At 47.7% G+C, this 21,440-nt stretch overlaps 9 protein-coding genes across 9 annotated transcripts; 4 read left to right on the top strand and 5 right to left on the bottom strand.

The window, feature by feature from the left end:
* Positions 1-330: 330 nt before the first annotated feature.
* Positions 331-825, bottom strand: PGRI_013760 (thioredoxin family protein; the record flags this gene model as incomplete). Its single annotated transcript, XM_040789089.1, has 2 exons — positions 331-628; positions 803-825. The coding sequence occupies 2 exons, from the start codon at positions 823-825 to the stop codon at positions 331-333; spliced, it is 321 nt and encodes a 106-aa protein (XP_040646042.1).
* A 1,160-nt stretch (positions 826-1,985) lies between these two features.
* PGRI_013750 (uncharacterized protein) lies at positions 1,986-4,235 on the bottom strand (the record flags this gene model as incomplete). The annotated part of the gene is made up of 1 exon (XM_040789088.1): positions 1,986-4,235. The coding sequence occupies one exon, from the start codon at positions 4,233-4,235 to the stop codon at positions 1,986-1,988; it is 2,250 nt and encodes a 749-aa protein (XP_040646041.1).
* A 1,431-nt stretch (positions 4,236-5,666) lies between these two features.
* Positions 5,667-7,150, bottom strand: PGRI_013740 (uncharacterized protein; the record flags this gene model as incomplete). Its single annotated transcript, XM_040789087.1, has 2 exons — positions 5,667-6,373; positions 6,424-7,150. 2 exons carry the CDS (start codon positions 7,148-7,150, stop codon positions 5,667-5,669), a joined length of 1,434 nt encoding a protein of 477 aa, XP_040646040.1.
* A 2,419-nt stretch (positions 7,151-9,569) lies between these two features.
* PGRI_013730 (translation initiation factor eIF2B subunit alpha) lies at positions 9,570-10,681 on the bottom strand (the record flags this gene model as incomplete). Its single annotated transcript, XM_040789086.1, has 2 exons — positions 9,570-10,578; positions 10,632-10,681. 2 exons carry the CDS (start codon positions 10,679-10,681, stop codon positions 9,570-9,572), a joined length of 1,059 nt encoding a protein of 352 aa, XP_040646039.1.
* A 231-nt stretch (positions 10,682-10,912) lies between these two features.
* Positions 10,913-12,483, top strand: nuf2 (kinetochore-associated Ndc80 complex subunit NUF2; the record flags this gene model as incomplete). The annotated part of the gene is made up of 4 exons (XM_040789085.1): positions 10,913-11,032; positions 11,082-11,342; positions 11,406-12,320; positions 12,370-12,483. 4 exons carry the CDS (start codon positions 10,913-10,915, stop codon positions 12,481-12,483), a joined length of 1,410 nt encoding a protein of 469 aa, XP_040646038.1.
* Positions 12,484-12,629: 146 nt separating this feature from the next.
* Positions 12,630-13,271, bottom strand: PGRI_013710 (uncharacterized protein; the record flags this gene model as incomplete). Its single annotated transcript, XM_040789084.1, has 1 exon — positions 12,630-13,271. One exon carries the CDS (start codon positions 13,269-13,271, stop codon positions 12,630-12,632), a length of 642 nt encoding a protein of 213 aa, XP_040646037.1.
* A 319-nt stretch (positions 13,272-13,590) lies between these two features.
* PGRI_013700 (AP-3 complex subunit beta) lies at positions 13,591-16,222 on the top strand (the record flags this gene model as incomplete). Its single annotated transcript, XM_040789083.1, has 3 exons — positions 13,591-13,603; positions 13,669-13,826; positions 13,889-16,222. 3 exons carry the CDS (start codon positions 13,591-13,593, stop codon positions 16,220-16,222), a joined length of 2,505 nt encoding a protein of 834 aa, XP_040646036.1.
* A 1,293-nt stretch (positions 16,223-17,515) lies between these two features.
* On the top strand, positions 17,516-18,817 carry PGRI_013690 (metal-dependent hydrolase family protein; the record flags this gene model as incomplete). Its single annotated transcript, XM_040789082.1, has 1 exon — positions 17,516-18,817. One exon carries the CDS (start codon positions 17,516-17,518, stop codon positions 18,815-18,817), a length of 1,302 nt encoding a protein of 433 aa, XP_040646035.1.
* Positions 18,818-20,224: 1,407 nt separating this feature from the next.
* On the top strand, positions 20,225-21,372 carry PGRI_013680 (serine/threonine-protein phosphatase; the record flags this gene model as incomplete). The annotated part of the gene is made up of 3 exons (XM_040789081.1): positions 20,225-20,240; positions 20,312-20,545; positions 20,651-21,372. 3 exons carry the CDS (start codon positions 20,225-20,227, stop codon positions 21,370-21,372), a joined length of 972 nt encoding a protein of 323 aa, XP_040646034.1.
* Positions 21,373-21,440: the final 68 nt, after the last annotated feature.

The following is a 21,440-nucleotide window of genomic DNA, read 5'->3' as shown; positions in this document are numbered from 1 at the left end:
AAACCAATCAGAGATCAAATATGGGGGCATATGCTGTATACTACCGTGGTACTATAAATGATCCGCATATAATGTTCTTCTATAATCGTTCTACGATTGTTCTGTGGGGAATGTATGCAGGCTGACGCACCTAATCTGCACGCAAGCTGTCAGAATTCGTATAGAACTACCTTTCCCAAAAATACATCTCATAAACCATACCCGCACTCTTTCCTCTCCATCACACAGTTACCTTACGTAGTTATAAGAAGATATGTAATCAGCATTCAATTAAACGGCCATTCCTCTAAAAACCATATGAACAAGCCGAAATCTCAATCTCCGTCAAATCTATTCAAGGATAGCCTTAAGACCAGCCTGAATAGCAGGCGGGTTGGCACCCTTAACCTCAGACTTGCGCTCACCACCATTGTAGAAGTGGAAAGTAGGCATAGCGGAGACACCGTTCTCAGCAGCGACCTGAGCGAGCTGATCGACGTCGACCTTGTAGAAGCTCACGTTGGTGTGGGTCTCGCTGAGCTTCTCCAGTTGAGGGGCGATGGCCTTGCAGGGACCGCACCAGACGGCGTGGAAGTCGACGACGACGGGGCCGGTTGCGTCGGTGACTTTGGTCTTGTAGTCCTCGACGCTGGGGTTGTTAGCTTTGTTTTAGTCTTATTTGAATTGGGAAGAATATGGAGGATGAAGGGATATCAACGTATGGAGAATGGGAGAAATATCAAGAACAGATATCGACGAATATGGAGTGTGATATCAAGGACGATGCAGGGTGATACGCGATATGTAGACGGGTGACACTTACGTGGTGATTTCAGTGACAGCCATTTTGAGAGAAGAAGGCGTGAAGCGCGTGATGGGTGTAGTAGAGAATGATCTGAAGGCGCGTCCGGAGAGTCTTGTGGAACGGAGGGCGAACTGTAAATATAAGTATTTCGATTGGAGGGGCAGAGAGTGAGGGGCGCTAGGTTTTTATAGGGCAATGACGTTCCAGATGGGAAGATTATGTAAGACGCTGAATAATGGCAGGATTGCACTTGCAGGTGCAAGGTTGGAGGGTATCCGAGGTCTGTCCGGAAAGCTCTGGAGGGATTGACGGGGATTATTCCGAGGTGAGAGACTTACCATTGTGAGATTTGTCAGTTTATTCTTGTACTGGTAGATATTAGGATCTCGAGGAGGTGAAGATAGGGGATGACGTGCTTTCGGGTGCCGAAGTTGCTTACGAATAAGATGGAGTCTGGAACTGTCAGCATTTACGGCATATACTACAACGGGTAATATCAATATCATACAAACAGGCATATTAGATATTCTTATAGTAATTCTTAAAATTTTTAGGAAAGATACTAATAAAGACTATAGATCAATTAGATATAAAAACCAGACCAGTAATGCTGCGTTTTAATACATAATGCCATGACTATATCTCAATGTAAGCTAAACACTGCTTGATGCAGAAATTGATATCAGTAATTGCCGAAAAGAACATGTCTTATTAACAGCATGGAAGAAGAATAGACCAAAGGCCGAGAAACCACCTATATGCAAAGAAAAGCGCTCGAAGGGGAATAAGAATTTATCAACTTTGTATTCAACAGGAAAAGAAGAAATAGAACTTATGCATATGGTAACGATAAAAATGGGGCGATGAGGGGGTATCAACAGATTGAATCAGAATGAGCTCGCAAGGGCGATAATGGGATACAGGGCAGTGGGAATATCAGAATCGTACAGATGGCCAAGGAAACCCCGAGGCTCACGGATGGATATTTTGACAAAGGAAAGGTGACAAAGGAAAGGTGACAAAGGGAAATGACAAAGGAAAGGTTCAAAGGGTGGCAGATTGCGTTGAGTCATGACCATGCTCGATGGGCCAATCATTGGTACCTGTCTAACACGCCATGACACAGAGATAAATGAGGTAATGGCAAATGGTAGATCCAGATCGACTGGTATTAAATGGCGAGTGATCACCAATACCCAGTCTATTCGGCATAACCAATCTCGGCTCTCGCGCTGGGGATCCGCCGCAATTCAGAAGGACTTGTCTCCTCCATAATGTAATCTTCCTCTGCGTTGATGGGAGTTAATGAGGAATACCCTCTGAGTATTCCTTGCGTAGACTTGGGGCGAACTACCGGGTTCACCAGAACAGGGCGGCGGCCAACCTCGTTGTGCCATCTTTCAGCGGGGTTGGGATTGCCTGTCGAGTTGTCTGCAGTTTCTGGTTCGAGCTCCGGTTCAACCATATTGTCGCTCAGACGGCGGGACTCCTCCAGTGAGTCAACCTCTTCGCGGGCATCTGCCGGGCCCTCCACAGAGTCTTGGCCAAATGAGTTCAAATTCGATCGAACAGGACTGCTGGGCTTTTGCGATATCCGACGGAAAAACTGGCCTGACATCCAGGATCCCTCTGAATCAATGGAAGCCAGGGATTGGGAAAGTGGCACATTATCGGCCTCGGTGTCAATGCTATCGGTAGCCCACGACCGATGATGGCTTCGGTTCGGATTTTTGATGTCCACACCGGGGCTGGGTGTTGGTTCACGCAAAAAAGTCTCATCTTTCTCGACGGAGGACTCTAAAACTTCCTCTGGGATATCTGGCGACTGTAGGCGAGAATCAGGAGGCGATAGCGGTTCGTCCCCAAAGTGTTCAGTGAACTTGGATTGAGAGCGTTTCAGGGTTCCACTAGGCATCAGAATTCTCGGAGGGACAATCGAAGGCGGAGGGGGTGATGATTGGGTCTGGATTCTGTAGAAAGATTCATGCGAGGCGTTGGAGACTTCCGGGGTAGTGTCGTGGAATCGTTCTTTGTAAGTCCGCTTGAGGCGAGAAGAGCCACGTCTGAATAGGGATGTAATGGTATTTCCTCGGCGACCGCTGGTGTCGGAAAGTCGGCGTTCGGAGTCTACTCCCCTGGAGATGTCCGATGCGGAGCTGGGCCCTAAGACCTGCGAATTGGTTGGACTGCTTACCCCATGTCGGACTGATGAATGAGACGGGGAAAGAGTAGTCCGGGACATGGTCATGTCTTGTGACGGGGCGAAGCTAGGACGTTGAGCCAATCTTCGCTCACGAACTGAACTATCATCAGCATTGCCAGCCATGCGAACGCTTTCCCGCGATTCGCGTCCAGTGTTTTCACTGCCTTTCGAAGTTCCCAGCAACCACGATTGATTCTCTGGCGCGACAGCCTTCGGTTCCTCAACTTGAGGGGTGGTCTCTTCGTGAATAAGGTCCTCGGGTTCAGCAACTTCAGGTATGGGCGGCTCTGGTTGAGCGATTTCAGGTTCGGATTCGGGCTCGGGTTTGGGGATGGCGGCCTGGACTTTTTGTTCCTCTGCCTGCTGAGCATCAGCTCTCTCTTGCAGCTTACGCCGAAGCCTTTCCTGGTCATCGATCTGCTTCTTCTCCCGGCGGCGACGGTCGCGATCCAACAGCTCTCTCAAAGCCCCAGCATCTAATGAATCAGCGAGTTCATTAACTCGTCGCTTGGAATAGTAGAACTCTTCCTCGGACATGGTCAGGGCCTGAAGCCTCTCTCTTTCCTGTCGGCCAGAAGCGGCCGGGTTGTTGCTTCTGGCGGTCTGCAGGCGAGGTGCTTCCACGTAACGAACGACAGGGCGTGGGGTCAAGGCAGCAAAGGCGTTAACCTTGTAGGTGTATGGGTCGGATATGTCAGATGTGGAGGAGGTGGCGGAGTCACGGATGGAGAGGCTGATGTCAGACATGTACCGGTCGGCACGCCGACCATTTGCCTTTCGGCGGCGTTTTTCCAGTGCATAGTCTCCGCCAGGAGATGACCGATGGGGAATATCGATGGGTGTGGATGAGAGCATACGAATCTCACGCTCGCGCATGATCTCGTTTGCTTTGCGTTTGCTCAGTCTACGTCGTAGTTTATTCGGGCCATTTGAGTTTTGGCTTGGTTTTCGCCTCAGCAGAGAACCGGTTCTTGAGAGTGGAGGGTCGCGTGGCGGGTTCCGTGACTGATCAGCGATGGAGGCAGGGCGGTCTAGCGATGAGATAGGTCGAGTTGGCGGCACGAGGGCCGAGCTGCGCCGGCTGTCTGCAGCATCCCGTGTTGTGCGGTTTTGGTGTTTGGAGGGTTTACGACCCAAGGTAGGCTCGACGGTAGGTTCGGCAAAGGTTGAGTGAAGGTCAGCAGCTTCAGCACCGGTCACTTGGATGGTGTGCCGCTTGCTCTTGCGATTAAAGGGCCATATCGCCATGGCACTTTGGGGGCACAAGCCCAGGGACAAGTATCAAATAATGTCAGTGCGCGATAAGTGAAGTCATGGAGGGTGGAAAGGGAAGTTGAAGAATGTGACTGGAAGTCAGGATGACATAGGCATGATAGAAATAGAAAATGGAATGAAGATTGAAAGTTCCAGTTGGAGGAAGGAGAGAAGGAAGAGAGAGAGAGAGAGAGGAGAGGGAAGAGAAAGAAAGAGGCAGAAAGGCAGAAATGCAGAAAATGGACCCAAAAGGAAATCCCCCAAAAAAGGCCCTTGTTTTGGTCACAGACTTGGCATTCTTTTCTTTTTTTTATTTTCTTTTTTTATATAGATTTTCTATGTTTTACATGTATTAATATTAGAACGGGTACCTGGGTACCTTAAGTTGTACTCGTTAAAAAGTCACACAAAAGTCTAGATTTTTGGAAATTGGCAGGGCCTGTGGGGGAATCCACTTATAGTGGACTATCATATAAACATATCCCTTTCTTATATTCTTAGATTTTATGATATGTTCCATAGTACTCTGTAGGGTATATTATAATCTAATAAGTACTATATGTACTATGTAATACTATAAGACTTCACTTATGCATCTACCCATTACCCTCGTGCCCTCTCATATTGCCAAGACACCGTTTAAACGCCCAGTGGATCCCAGCCCAAGACGGGGGAGCCATTTCGTTGGGTTGACACGCGGGAATGGGGTCGATCTTACGCACATTTTCACACTTTTTTACACTTGGACCTATAAGATCGTCAAGTTGGGAAAAGTTTCTGCACAATCAAAAGCTAAGGCTGCACTGGCTATCGATGTTTGTGGGATTAATAGACATCCACATACTGGAATGGGGAAATGATCAGCAATTTTCCTCAAAAGTCTTGGTTTCTTCTATAGGTAATTTAGTATTAGTACGGAATAATAATACATATTCTACATAGTATGGATGTTTTATTGTTCACGTTCTGCCTTGGTTCCATTCATAATCAAGGGCGTGTAAATAGTACGAGGCTAATTATAGCTTGAGAACTGAGCCACTATTTTCCAATGTTTTAGATATCTAGGACCCCTTGCCTCTACCCATTTTATATTGATATATATTTCCCTTGTATTCCATAGATCTGTACGGAATACCTTACAACAATAACGTGGCTTACTAGTAATCTTTCCTCCGTACTCCGTAGAACGGACAAAATGGCCACTTTTGGCGCCACATCCGTCACGAAGGATCACACCCCTTGACCGCCCTCTTCCCTTCCACTTAGACCCAGAGTCCCCTTGAATTATCCATGGATAATATATTCTATTAATAAAGTTGAAATTTAAGAGAACTACATGTAGAGTATAGCTTAAAACGTAGATCCATGAAGGATCTAGTATGACAAATACATGCATGTTTCACCCTTGACTTCTCCCCAACTTCCTCAACATATATCAAATTCAACCACAAGGTCGTCACCGGTATGCTCCAACGCAACTTGTTTCCAAATTTGCAAAACCTCCTCGTCTGGTTCAAATGCTTTGGAATCAAGCTCATTGAACCAGGTCGCCTTCGCCACTCCGTTCTTCACTCCATACCGAAACTGGTATCGAGGTCGATTCGAAATGTCCAGGAACATAGATTCTAGTTTAGGCATCCGTAAAGCAGCCTTGCCAGCCGATAGATAATGTTGATTGAACAATCCGTGCAAGGGTTTGGTTCGAAATAGGTTGCACCTGCGGTCCTCTGGAGCAACCCAATCTCGATCGGTATCCTCCATATCATCATAGTAGGACCCTAGACCATCTGAGTCATAATTCTCCTCGTCTTCGTCCTTTTCAAACATCCATTTCCCACATGGTGTGATAGGCAAATACTCAAAGCTCACATCAGTTAGATGGGGCCAAAATGGAGGTTCGGGAGTATCTCCATCTAACGGCCAAAAAAATTCTCTTCCTAGAACACATTGACTTCCACCCATCACCTTCAATTGTTGAGAGAATTCTCGTAGGCGCCAGCTTAGAGGATCCGGGGTTCCCTCTACTGTTGAAGCTGCTGGGGGAAAGCTTTCGTCTTCTGGGGTGAGATGGCAGAAGTCAAGGCTGAGATTGCCTATACTAGGAGGCCAGAGCTGAATAGAGTCCGCAAAGTCTATATTTTTCATCAGTATATCCACTCATTCCTGGGATTTGTATACATACCATTCCGTCGAAATTTTCTTATTTGCGGGTTCCATTTGCAATTATCATCTAAGCAAAGCTCCAGATCGTGTAGTCGAGGCAACTTCGACGCGATAAGAGAAGTAGAGGCTGGCTCTAGTTTCCTATGACCCATCGCCCCCATGATATCAAGATACATAATTATAGGGACAGCTCGACATTGAGCACCGACAGCTCCCTCGTTGAATTGGAGGTACGATCTTTCATGTCGCATGTCCCAGATGTCATCAGCTAGGATACGTGGTTCCCACCCCCGCTGCTTCCTTATCTCTGGACCTTGGGCGCTAATATCGCCGGGTGACTGCGCCCTAATCGAAAGAGTAACGCCTGCTTCGTTGTCCGGCCATTCGGATAGAGTATTGAAAAGTGACTGGATTGAAATGGTGAAGATATTACTATTTCGCTGCATCTCTTCTTCATTTTCGTACCGTGTGCGAGCCTCGCCATCATATGACTCCAGCTCCACAATCAGTTCGATTTTCCGTACATGGTATCTTCTTTGTCTCCATAATACTTGGTCCCATGGAAACTGGTTAAATTCCGCTAATCGCTTGGCAGTGTTGATTTTGATGCGTTCGAAGGTTCGCCTCTCGACAATTGCCTGCCAGTCGCGGTTGATAGTAGCATATGGGGCAAGATTGGCATTCTCCTTTCCAATGATATACTCTAACACAATCGTTGTCAACTCTGGTGGTAGTTGGAACCCCATGCCTCCAAGCTGTCCAAGGAAAGTTTTGAGGATGCAGGAAATGTCCAGGTAGGGTATAGCAATTTGAAAACCCCAAGCAACGAGATCCGATGCGATATCAGCAAAAGCGACTTAGAATTGCTATTCTCGCTGCCTTTTCCCGACACTAGCCAGATTCGCGCGGGGGATGCAAGTATGATCACCACCGCTGACTAGTTCATTCAGTGTGAAAGTGAAAGACACTCAGTTGCTCATGCGCTTCCTCAACCGATTCGGCTCTCGCTCTAAGACACTATAGTTGCGGCTCTTACGTCGACTCAGAAGGCGTCTGATAGACCAGCCACTGTGGCAGTGGACGTCGGATGTAGACCGCGGACCGGAACCCTGGGACTGCGGCCCTAGGTGGAGCTTCCGGTGAGGGGGGCCTGTTGTTGACGGTTGGGCATCCATGTTTCGGGACCGTTGTCCAAGTACGTAGCGTATTGAAATGGGCGGGGATGGTATGGTACCGGCTGTTGGAAGTTGGATGGTTTGTTTAAACTTGCTTTTGGCGTTCTGGGGTGTTGAGAGAGAGCGGGGTTGGATCTTGTGGGGCAGATACTAAGAGTGACTCCAAACATTGCATGTAGAGGGTTCAGATCTGCCTATGCTTGACTACTTTCCGGTTGTTCCAGGCGTACCCTATTTTTGATGTCAAGTGACACGATGGTTATGCAGAGTCTGATCCATTTTTGAGGATTTAGGATCTCAAAGTATATAATCTTACCTATGGCTACAACGATATATATACAAGAGCAAGATAGCATCTAAGGTTATGATAGGCAGTATTCAATCTTATAATAAACATCTGATATTATACTGTGATAAAACTTGATATCCATGTCGATAGTCTCGTGATTAAGGTTCATGTCAGGCTCGCGTGATATATATTTTGGGCATTGTATATCACTTGATATCCACAAACTATAGAGAATGTGATTTAAAAATGCAGTAGGAATAATTCTAAATCCATCACACCCCACACCCTAACTGGCGGAATAGTCCAAATTTCCTCAAAAATCCCGTCTCAACATCCGTAATGGATCCGTGATGGATCGGTGATGGACCTGGCGATCTATAACTTCAACAGGAAATCCCCGAGATATAATAAATCAAGATTGTTTCATCCCCAATATCTGGAGAAATACCATGTGAAATATTCCAACCCCGCATTAGTCCCATGCTCCGAGGGTTTTAACGGACTCGTATTGGATGGAAGAACCCGGAAGAAAGAGTGTCAGTTGAAAATTTTTTAATCCAATCTGTCAAGTGTCGGTCTGGCCGTGTTTAAAATGTCTGAAAAAGCATGAGATTCCAATTCCATGAAAAGAGTTCATTTGCCTTTTTTCTATGTTTTCCAAAAGAGAATCTGATATAACTATATTCTCTCAACCTCCTTAAATCAATCACTCATCGGAGACAATACCTAACGTCAACGCTGGCAATCATTTACTTGAACCATCTGGTCGCCTGATACCCTTCCTTTCTCATCACACATACATACACACATCACTCGCCTTCACCGACTTTCTGAAATCTATCATGGCAGATTTGTGGATATTTGTGGCTCTTGGCTACTTGCTGCTGTATGCATTTGCGATGCAAACGCAGGAATATCTTTCCATCAAATGCATTGCCAATTGAGCCATGGTGCAGCGAGAAAACGGCTGCCCTGCCTCGCTTCGGTTCCCTTATTATTGAACAATTTGTTTCATGCTGGCTGTGGGTTGGCGTTTGCGCTTCTTAAGGCTTGAATGCCTAATGATTCACGCCTCACGACATACCCGAATTGTTTTGATGAACCGAGAGGTGAGGGGATAGGACAGTTGGCTATAGGCCTAGGCGGTCTGGATAGAGAATCTATCTACATACAGACCAAACGCTAAAAGGGCTTCCAGCATGTTCAACATATGAGACTGCGAAGGGGCTCCACTATAAGAGAGTCTTTGATGATTATTGATGATGATGATTGCACGAATTTGACAGGCGTTTGATACCAGGGAAGGCCAGACTACAATTTTGTTCGTTCAAAAGACTTGAGATTCACATGTTTTTGGGTTACTTTTTGCGTTCAATCAGCCTTTTGTGAAGAGGAAAAAAATCCCCAATTAAAAACTATTCCATATTCATGTCCATCCATACCAAGGTGTCCAACAATAGGAATAGAGAGAGGGGCGTGAATTGCCACTGCTCTGCAGTTTATGTTTGTTCTGCGTACTGGAGACAATGTGATAGATAGCCACATTGGATTAGACGTGTGAAGAGGGGCAAATCCCGTCTTGTTCGCTTGCGATGATCCTTCCACATGGTAGGGCCGCATGAAATGCATGTGTCACATTAAATTATTCCCTGCCATATCATCTTGATGAAACTTTCCAAGAAATTGGGAAATGTGTATTCTTCAGAACCAGATTTTGATCAATTCCTCACTGACAGCACTGGGCGTCAAGACACCGCTATCTGTGATCAATGCAGAGATCAGGTGGGGTGGAGTGAAATCGACTGAGTCGCAAAGTGGGAGCTTGATTGGGGCGTCTCCATTTGTGTCAGTGGAGGCCTGCTGCTTGCGCTCCTCTGCTAGGTCTTCCTCGGACTTGAACTCCAGAACCTGCTGGTCAATTGGTAGGTCGTACTGTCCAAGAGGATACAAGCGAACGAACTTGTGGCTCTCTGCTACCACATAGAATGGTTTTCCAATGGCCTTGGCAAGGAGACCAATCTGGTAGGTTCCCATGCGAGACACAATGCCTCCATTCTCCACCACACCCTCCGCACCCACAATAACCATATCAGCCTTTCCAAGAGAATATGCCACCGCTGACTCGGGAATTGTTGAAACTGGCACACCCTTTGCTCTCAGAGCACGAACTGTTTCCATACCCTCTGGTTCTTCATTCGGGTGGTCGCAAGTCTGGGAAGTTGAAGACAGAACGTAGATAACACGGAACCGCACGGCGGAAGGACCACCTTCCTCATCTGCGGCTTTTTGCAATAGCGCTGCGACAGCTCGGGAGCCACCATTTGTAAGAATGGTGCTGCCATCGCGAATGAAACCACGGCCGAATGCTGCGATTTTCTCTCGGCTTTCCTTGGCGCGTCGGATAAACAGCCGTCCGTTTGACAACAGATGCGTACGGATGGCCTTAAAATCACCTGCCGGACCAAGTTGTCCAGGGCGTTGTAGTGTGGTAATGAGGTATCGTTGGAACAGATCGGTTCCGGCAGAGAGACCGATAGGGTTGGGAATGGATCGTTTTAGGTGTGCGGTGGATTTTTCGAGTAAATCCAAGGTCTCTGATATCGTTGAGGAGGCTGACTGTGTGAGAAGAAGGACCAGAGCTTCAATGGCCGCAATAGGCATGGTGAGGTCGGGATCGGAGCGGAGGAGTTCATTGTAGGTTGCGACAATGCTAGAGTAACAGTGAGAAGACGCGAGGGGTTGGAGGGAGCACACTTTACTTACTCGAACGGTTGGGTATCGGCCGCAGCCGCATCTGAAACGGTAGAAGCCATGCTGTTTGAGCGTTGATGAGGTGAAAGTGCGAACAAAGCCAGGTACAAGGAAGAGAAAGAGTCATGAATTCTGGATGTTTGCCTGGTTTGCATACTGCCCCTCCAGGCACTAGCCCAAATCGGGCGGTGTGCGGGATTGTCTCCAAGTAAACAATCAACCCCAATCCATAACAATTAGCCTGACCACTTTGTCAATACGCCCCTTGCCTGGTGACAGGTTCCCAAACTATCATGTCGCGCAACTCCACTGCGATGGGGTATAACAGCCGTATGAGCCAGCAATTCCAAGGCACCCAGCACCATGGCCGAGGGCGCAAGAAGGAGGACGAGAATGACGCGCTCATGCGTCTGGTGAGCTTGATTTTTGCCGGAGCTTGTGTCTGATACTAATGTAAAGTAGCCCGACAAAGAGATTGCAGGATGCATCAACGATATCGGTATACCGTTTACCCTCGCCGACCTGGCTAAACCAAACGCCCAACAGATCCAGATGGTGTTCGAATGGTTCGCAGAGCTGCTTATGAACACGACCCGGGAGACAGTTGAGCCCGCGATGCATGCAGCTGCAGAAGATATATGTGGCGACTACCCTGATATAGTTCCCAATGACACGCGCAACCTCATGGGCTTCTTCATGATGCTCCGAAAGTTATTAGCGGAGGTATTTGCTCATCGCTAGCTACAAGAACTCTGAAGAGTATGCTAATGATTCTGGGACTAATAGTGCGGAGTCAACGACTTTACCTTCACAGACCTGACAAAACCGACGCATGAGCGACTCGTCAAAATCTTCTCATACTTGATCAACTTTGTTCGATTCCGAGAATCGCAAACACCTGTGATCGATGAACACTTCAATAAGACAGAGAAAACGAAATCGCGCATTGACGAACTTCTTGCGGAAAATCAGGAGATGGAATTAAGGCTGAGGGAGATGCGACAGGATCTCCAATCCAACGAGGCGCATGTGCGGGAGAAGGTTTCCCGAAACGATGCGCTCAAGGCGCGGCTATTGGAACTGGGTCGAGAGCAGTCACGAGTCGCAGAAACTCTCGATCGAGTTAAGACGGAAAGAGCTCGGCGGCAGCAGCAGTTGGAAGAGAAGACTGAACGAACCGTCCGGTCCCGACAAGAAGCGGAGAAACTACGACCTTATGTGCTCGAGTCACCGGCTACCCTCCAGTCCTCACTGGCTGAACTATCCGAAAATCTGATGCGCGAAAAAGCCTCTATCGATGCGATGGAGAGGCGGGCACGTGCACTGCAGACCTCGTCGGATACGTTCACTGTGGTTTCCAACGATGTACAGGGGTGTGTTAAATTGCTCGATGATATTTCGGCCGAACTGCAAAAAGAGGATGAAGAGGAGTCTCGTGCTGCTAGAACTGCAGAGGCCATCTCGGACAGGGGGAACAGCGTCCGCGAGGTCGAGCAGACCGAGAAGCTCTTGCAGCGTCAACTTGCCCGTTGGGTCGAGCGTATCGAGGCACTCCAGAAAAATGCACAGGAGAAAGCCGAACTTGCGCAGGCACGCATGGAAGAACTCAGAAATGTCCAAAAACAACTCCGCGAGGAACGTGCGGAGAAGCAACGTGATATGGAGCGAAGACGTATTCGCATTGAACAGACAGAGAAGAAGGTATGTTTTACCCCATGTCATAGGGGAACATTGCTAACACACTCTTTAGATGGTCGACTTGAAGGAGAACATTGAGAGCGAGATCCAATCAGCTCACGACCAGTACCTGAAGCTAGAGTCACACATCAAGCTGTACATGACAGAGATGGAGAAGTGTCTATGATCAATCGGTTGTCATTTATATGCGAAACAGGAGTTCAGCGGTCAGCTATAGGATACCCGGACAGTACAAATCCATTCTCAGGAGTTTTATTATGTTAAAATGTCATGTCTGAGTTCAGCATTAAGCGTATTCCAGTCTTTCCCAGTTCAATGATTCTGGTCAAATTCAAACCAGCGCTCGGCAACCTTTTTCACGGTGACACCCCGCCCACCCAAGGTACTTTGGTCCGATCGCATTCGAACCGACCCATTCAATAAGGGAACGTTCACATCCCATAGCCCTCTTCCCCAATCAGCACTTGAAGGGTTCAAGGCATTAATGCACTCATAGAGTCGGAGATCCATCCCCACCCTAGAAGAAGCCTCAACGGCAGAAGCAAGTGTTCTTGAAAGTCCCTGCGCCGAGAATTCCGAAGTCTGAACATGCATAGCTATCATATCAAGGACAGCAAGGAGTTGTCGGTCATGGGAAACCGATCCCTCCTGGGAAGCCACCCCAACAGCAGGACCGAAAACGGCAAGGTATGCCCGAAGACTCTCTAAACTCGGGCAGAATGCCAGCCGGATCTTGCTAGATCTTGCAAGCAGGCCGATAGTTTTCGTAAGCAGGTCATGCTTCACGGCAGTGTCTGGATCGGCGCGCTGTGAGCGAATAGCAGCTGTGAGTCGCGCCAGGAACTCGGCTCTGGTTGCACAAACGATGAGATGGGTATCTGAGTTGCCTTCAAGTAGTTGCTGCAAGAGATCGGGCACCAAATCGCAGTGAGCGATCGTATATGTTGGACTCATTGCGTGATGCAGCCAGGCTGTAGCTCCCACTTATTGCCCCTCCGAGATCATCAACAAGAAATAAATCATTTCATCATTCAACTCATAACCGTCAACCGCAAAAAGCCATGGTTGTGAATCTGAGTCAGGTGGTGTGTAGATAGTAGAACGTTGCAGATCGAAAGCGGGCGAAGAGTTGCGGCATCATCCACCTCTCTTCCGCGGAGCTGCTCCGCCTTTCCTCCCCTCACCTCTCACCCATTTCATCCGACTCGCCCAAAGCCCTTGGACTGGGCGCTCAGAGACTGGGAAGATGGAAACAATTTCCAGGATATCCTCGATGCTGGAGACAGGTATGTAGGGTTGCAATCCGCTCTATTTGGCCTGAACTGACCGTGGAACGTCACTGTGCGCATAGCTCGAGAGCTCACATTAGAGGCTGCCCAGTCCGCTGCTATCAATCGGACCTCAAGCACGGACTATACTTCGCGAACATACAGCCCTGCACACATCAAGAAGCTGCTTGATAGTCGCCATGAGCGGGAAGTCCTGGATGGAATGCGGAGGGTCATCTCGGTACCGAAACCATCAGCAAGAACTATGGAAACTGCAATGGCTAACTCAATTTGATGTTATAGTTGATGTATCGATCCGAACCCTCCCTTACTTTCTTTTCCGCAGTTGTCAAGAATGTGGCCAGCGCCAACCTCGAAGTCAAGAAATTGGTTTACATCTACTTGGTCCATCATGCGGAGGCGGAGCCAGATCTGGCGCTACTATCCATCAACGCGATCCAGAAATCGCTAACCGATTCAAGCCCTCAGGTTCGGACAATGGCACTTCGGACTATGTCGGGAATCCGGGTTCCGGTGATTAGCCAGATTGTCTCGCTGGCTATCAAGAGAGGATGTGGAGATCTGAGTCCACATGTGCGCAAAGCGGCCGCTTTGGCTATTCCGAAATGCTATCGTCTAGACCCAAACACACTGCCACAATTGATGGGGTATCTTGAAACACTTTTGGGTGATTCGCAATATTTCGTCGTCGGCCCCGCTGTCGCGGCATTCTTGGATCTGTGTCCAGATGAGATTGACCTAATCCACAAGAACTATCGCGGTTTAGTCAAGAAGCTGGTTGATATGGATGAATGGAGCCAGCTAGCAACCTTGCGCCTGTTGACATATTATGCGCGAAAATGTTTCCCTCGCCGAACTCAGAAGGTTAAGCGCACAGCCCCGGAGGCATTCTACGATGATGAAAAGCAGCAACAGGCAACAAATGATGATGTCGAAGAGTATGAAGTTCCGGTAATGGACCCTGATCTTGAGCTATTACTCCGAGCCTGTAAGGTTCTGCTGCAGAGCCGAAACTCCGCTGTCATTGTCAGTGTTGTCCGCTGTTTCCTTTACCTTGCTCCATCAGAATATATTGCGTCAGCGGCTGGTCCACTAGTGGCTCTTTTACGAAGCCCGCAGGACATGCAACTTATCGCTTTGTACAATATTGTCGCCGTTGCTCTAAGAGCTCCCAAGCCCTTTGCGAAATACACGGCCCATTTCCTTGTTCATGCCAACGATCCGCCACATATCTGGCGCCTCAAACTGGAGGTTCTAACTATCCTTTTTCCGCATTGTGGAAAACACTGGAAGGGCGTTATAATCAGCGAATTAGAGCACTTCTCTAAAGGCACAGACCCAGAGCTGGTACGAGAGAGTGTACGAGCTATTGGGCGTTGTGCGCAAGGGGACACAAGCACTGCAGGCATGTGTCTGCATATTCTTCTCGGCCAAATATCTAGTCCAGACGGAAACCTCGTGTCAGAGGCACTGACTGTCATTCGTCACTTGATCCAACAAGATCCAGCCTCACATACAAAGACCGTTCTCCAGCTAGTCAAGCACCTGGGTTCAACAACCCACCCAGATGCACGAGCCACCATTATCTGGCTGGTTGGCGAGTTCGCTGGAATCGACCCAGAGAACAATATCGCGCCTGATGTCCTCCGCGTCCTGATCAAAGGATTCGCAGATGAGATGGAAATCGTCAAGCAGCAGATTGTTCTCCTCGGTGCTAAGGTGTATTTACATCATCTCTTACAGAATCCACCAAAGGAACAGTCGGAGCAACTCCCATCGGTATCATTCCCCGAAGCTGAAGCCCCCGCCAAACCCCAGCAGGATTTCCACAACGAATGGAATGACCATGGGAACGATGAGCCGAAAGACGCCGAGCGGAATGAAGAAGGAGAGGAGAGCCATCAAGAAAATGACGGTGCTCAAACGAAGCAAACAGAAGAAGCAACCGAAGACCGTATCACGTTATTATGGCGGTATATCCTCCTTCTCGCACGCTACGACATCTCCTACGACCTACGTGATCGGGCACGTCTCTATAAGAACCTCTTGGAAACGCCGTCTTCCACCCAACTTGCCAACCTCCTTCTCCTAGCACCAAAGCCAGTACCCCACGCCCCCAGCCCATCTGAGACGCGCAAGGACCTGCTCATCGGCTCTGCCACTCTTGTCGTCGGCTCTGATGCTGGTCACCATGGACTTAGAGGCTACACAAATCTCCCAGACTGGGTTGAGCCAGGCCAAGAACCTGATCCCAGCCTCCGTACCGAAGATGTGAAACCTGACACATCCAGCAACGCCGCCTCCATGACTGCAGGTGACCGTCTTGATAGAGCACTTCGTGAACATAAACCCACTTCTGTTCCAATCCGGGGTCCGGCTGTGCCTGTAGACCCGACTGGCAAGAAGACTCTTGATCAGTGGCTAGAAGAAGAAGAGGAGGAGGAAACCGAGACAGAGACAGAGTCTGAAACGGATTCTGAGGAAGGCGAAACTGATTCGGAGGAAGAGGAGACAGACTCGGAAGAAGAGTCTGGCTCGGAGGAAGATGAGTCTGAAGCAGAGACTGATTCGGAAACCGAAGCTGTGAATAAAGAAGCACAGACGTTGCTTCATTGAACTTGTCCGAATGATGGTCACATGTATAGATGCTGGCTTTATTGGACAACATTTTGGGTATATTGAAAATACGAGAAATGAAATCGAATGAGAGTAAATTGGTTCATGGCATAGTTTAGGGGGTTATTAAACAGACTGGTTCCCAGTTTTTAGTATAAGAATTTAGATCGTCTTTCTTCTCTTTCTTATCATCCGTCTACTTAATAACATGCTGCCCATATTACCTGGTTGATCGTCTTTTGGCCGTGCCAAACGCCTAATAGGTATTGCATGGACATCAAGGGTCACGGATTACCACACTTCGGCTAATTGCACATAGAGGGAAAACAAACGGACAAAAAGGAATTCATTTGGCCAATAAAGTACAAAGTCTTATAACATCTCCCCAACAAAATATGAAAGAAACTCCCATTTCCGCTCCCTAAACCCTAGTGTTTCTCCCCTAAACTCCAACCCACTAATACAGAATAGTTTCATTTTTGTATGTCTTTTAGCGTGTTCAGCGCAATTAAGTAAATGACTTCAAATAGGGCGGCTGGCCTAATGGTAAGGCGTCTGATTTCGGCTGAGCATAGCTCAACAAGTTCTCAGAAGATTGCAGGTTCGATCCCTGCGTCGCTCATTAGAAATTTCGTTTTTTAAGAATGAAAAGTATTTTTATTTGATGAATTCCTTTTCCTACACATCATGTTAGTTGGAAGGTGACCTTTATTTTGGGATAGCATCCATGTGTGGTAGACCCCCCGTTAACTAAAGACCATCACTATAACATATAGAAGATAGAATAGGGCTGCTAAAACTTATAGATGGTCAGGTCACTATACATAATTAACGAGGGTCATCTAGGTGGCTGCATGAGCCAGACCGTAAGTAAGTCCACGGGTACTCGTTCACCTGTGGTTGTGTATTAGGTATAGATACCCTGTGTTTTTATACAACATAGATTGAACAATCAAGGTTTCTTTCTTCTCCCTCTTTCTAGTAGCCATAACAACCTTTGACTGAATTTACTAGATTAGCTAGCTCCAATGTAATAAGAAAGAATTCAATTTAGCACAGAACTGGTCAACATCAAACAGGCGAGACGGAACGTGGGTCCTATCTATAGATCCGGTCTCCCCGGACTCCCCGACTCCCCGGACTGCCAGTTAAAAGCTGAGATATGTGCCCTCATCAGCCTTTTTTTTATGTAGTACTATGTACTACCAAGCTACCTAGGAGATATTGTTGCCTAGTTGGATAGGATTTGTGTGCATGCAAAATTCCTCTCAAATCAGCAAATATTCTACAAACATGGACATCTCCCGAGTGATCAAGCCCTGGAAACTCAACCCTCAACGAACCTTGGTCTTTGTGAACGCGACCATTGTTGACCCAGCCGAGGATAGATTAATCCAGAATGCTACTGTCCGAATCTCAGAAGGCAAAATCATTCAGATCGTCACAGACGGCTCAACTACAACCACAGATGACCTCCCCGAAGAAAACGTGATCGACCTGACAGGAAAATACCTCTGTCCCGGTCTGATCGATTGTCATGTCCACATCGCAGTAGTCCCCGGCGAAGCTGATCTACGATCCTACAAAGACATGACCGAACGAATAAGTCTCCTGCGCCAACCATACGTGCTTAAATCCATGCTAGACCGCGGCTTCACCTCAATCCGAGACTGTGGCGGCGCAAGCCTCGCAATCAAAGAAGCCGTCGAGGAAGGTGTCATCCCAGGCCCTCGTCTCTTCATCGCCGGGTACGCACTCTCGCAAACCGGTGGACACGGCGACCTGCGAGGATCCCACGACACCAAACTCTGCTGCGGTGGGTTTATCTCTGGAATTAGCAGAATCGTCGATAGCCCAGCGGAGTGCTATAAGTATGCGCGCGAGGAACTGCGCCAGGGAGCAGACTTCATCAAGATTATGGGCGGTGGCGGTGTTGCCAGTCCCACAGACCGAATTGAACATGTGCAGTTCTCCGACGAGGAGATTAGGGCTATTGTCACTGTTGCGCGGAACGCGGGTACATATGTCACGAGTCATAGCTACACGCCGCGGGCGATTCAGCAGGCTATCAAGCTCGGGGTAAGGGGTATTGAGCATGGGAATCTTATTGATCTTGAGACGGCGGAGATGATGGCTGAGATGGATGTTTTCTTGACTCCGACGCTTATGACGCATGTCATGTCTAAGCAGATGAATTTCCTGCCTGCTGATGGGGCTGCTAAGAATGAGGAGGTTCTTGAGAAGGGATTGAAGGCGATTAAGATGGCTGTTGATGCGGGTGTTACTGTTTGTTTTGGGACTGATCTTCTTGGTCCGATGCATTTTGCTCAGAGTAAGGAGTTCTCGGTGCGGAGTTCAGTTTTGACTCCGTTGCAGATTCTACGTAGCGCTACTGTCAATGCTGCTCGTCTTGTTATGCAGGAGGATAGGCTGGGTCAGGTTCGGGAGGGATTTGTGGCGGATCTTTCGATATTGGAGGGGAATCCGTTGGAGGATATTACCATTCTAGATCGAGTGGAGGAGAACGTTCTAGCTGTGATTAAGGATGGGAGGGTTGCCACTTCGCGATGGGACAAGGTTAAGGTAGATATCTGATCTCAGGAAACAGAATGCAATTATCAATTATATAAATGATACCAGAGCCCATTATATGGCCATTTGAATGATGTTCGCCCTAACATTAGGAAGTTTACATCGCTATATCCCAGACATTGTATGAAAATCTGGCTAATCCCGTTCGGGTTCGGGGCGGGGCGGTTCCCGAGATCCACAAACTCTAAATATATTTCCCAAACTTGGCCATTGTGTTGATATCTACTGCTGTTTTACATCTTTTTATGCCAATTACTATGTTAATATATATGCACCCAAGATATATCAACACAAAGGTAGACAGTAACTATTCATATCAAAAAACCCACTATATGCACACTTTGTATTGAGGAAATAGGCAGCATGCATTACACACCTTCCTTGCTTGTCGAATCCGAATTATTGTCTTCATTTCATGTATAATCGGAGCTGGAAGAGTAACTAAAGATGTGCTGCAATGAAATGTAATTTGGACTTTATATCTCTGTTTGTACCTAAAAAGCTTCCCTGTACTTCGGTCTTTTTTATTTAGAAGCGAGACGAAACCACCGTTATGGTGAGAAATATTTTCTCTACATATTATTTCAGCAAGAGTCTCTATAGACAAGAAGTTGGAGTCATTAATTATGGGCTGCGGCAGCGCGTACTTGTTTAAAAAGATTTTGATTCTGATGCAGTTGCAGATGTTGATAGTCTCTATATTCGAGTAGTTGCTGACATGATACAATTTGTTAAAAAGCCAAATTTCCTTGCAAGTGTTCTGTGAATTTTGGGACAGTGAAGTCAAGAGAGTCTGTAGAGGACTTTTGCCCAGAGATGTTATGCGCGTTAATATGTTCGTCATCCCCGTCACAGTCTGAGAGAGATGACATAAGATTACTACCTGTGTCCAATAGCGATTGAGTTCAATCATTGGTAGACTGTAAATCACTGCCCGAGGGGGCTGAGAAAGGTGTCATTATGTCGTACATATGTTGTAGTGTAACTAGTTAGTTCACCAGTTGGCTATGTATAGCCTGACGATTCAGGCGCCAAGTTCCAAAGGCGGTGTGGATTTAACCGCGCTGTGCCTGAGCTCATCCCGCAATTCGGCCCTGATGTCGCCTCGATCTTGAATTCCAGAGCCTGCTCTCCACACCGGAACGAGGATCGGCTGCACTCAGGATGCTTGCTGCGAGATTGACGCACACCTCTTTTCTATTGTCGTCTTTTTAACCTTCCATCTCGATCTTGACCTCGACCTCGGCATCGTCTCGAATATTACTTTCCTTTAGCTCTCGCACTGATTGATCTACCTTGACGCAGTGACCAAGTACAGAGAGCTATCCATATTTAATAAGGAGTGCCATCTCTAGAACAAATTGTTCTGGCTCATTTGTCTTGAAGTTACTGTATCTGTCTCTTGCCACAATGCCTGGGTTACCCAGTATGTGCATGGTTTTTTGATGCCCTGATATGGCCTATCACCGAGGTTATGCTGACCGTGTCGCCTTACAGCAAATATCGACCTCGATGAGTGCATCGCCCGACTCTACCGAAAAGAGCTGCTCGCGGATTCGGTGATCGAGGCTATCTGCCTCAAAGCGAAGGAACTTTTGATGAAGGAAAGCAATGTGGTACATATTGCTGCTCCGGTTACTGTGGTCGGCGATATCCATGGTCAATTTTTTGACATGATTGAGATCTTCAAAATCGGCGGTTTCTGTCCCGATACAAACTACCTATTCCTTGGTTAGTAACATCCGGAAGACGCCTCGTTCGAGGATAAAAGCAGGCCTCGGGCTTGAACATATTTGTTGCTCGCCTTTGGAGTGTTGCTGATAAGATAATCGACAGGCGATTATGTCGACCGCGGCCTGTTTAGTGTGGAGACCATCTCACTTCTGGTGTGTCTCAAGCTACGATACCCCCAACGAGTGCACCTCATCCGCGGTAACCACGAGTCGCGTGGAGTCACCCAATCATACGGCTTCTACACCGAGTGTGCCCGTAAATACGGCAATGCCAATGTTTGGCATTACTTCACCGACATGTTCGACTTCTTAACACTGAGCGTTGTGATTAATGATGAGATATTTTGTGTACATGGCGGCTTGTCACCTTCTATTCATTCAATCGACCAGATCAAGATTATCGACCGTTTCCGCGAAATTCCACACGAAGGTCCTATGGCCGATTTGGTCTGGTCCGACCCTGATACAGAACGCGATGAATTCTCACTCTCACCCCGAGGTGCTGGATACACTTTTGGAGCACAGGTTGTGCGGAAGTTCCTAGAGGTGAACAGCATGTCCCACATCCTACGCGCACACCAATTATGCCAAGAAGGCTACCAGGTTCTTTATGATGATCGACTGAGCACGGTCTGGAGTGCACCAAACTACTGCTACCGGTGCGGAAACCTCGCGAGTGTGCTTGAAGTAAGCGATACTGGCGAGCGATTTTTCAATATCTTTGATGCGGCACCGGAAAATGATGCCCACCGCCTGGAGCAGCTAGGTCAGCAGCAGCAGCAGATCAAGGATGGCTCTAGTCCAATGGTCGACTACTTCTTGTGAATCTCTGAAACTTCTCGTGATACCCATTGGCTACTGTTAATGTTTTGTTTGATGTTAATGTTCATGTA

The sequence above is a fragment of the Penicillium griseofulvum genome (genome assembly GCF_001561935.1).
Source record: "Penicillium griseofulvum strain PG3 chromosome Unknown contig_80, whole genome shotgun sequence".
NCBI classification, from domain to species: domain Eukaryota; kingdom Fungi; phylum Ascomycota; class Eurotiomycetes; order Eurotiales; family Aspergillaceae; genus Penicillium; species Penicillium griseofulvum.
This window is presented reverse-complemented; position numbering and strand designations above follow the sequence as displayed.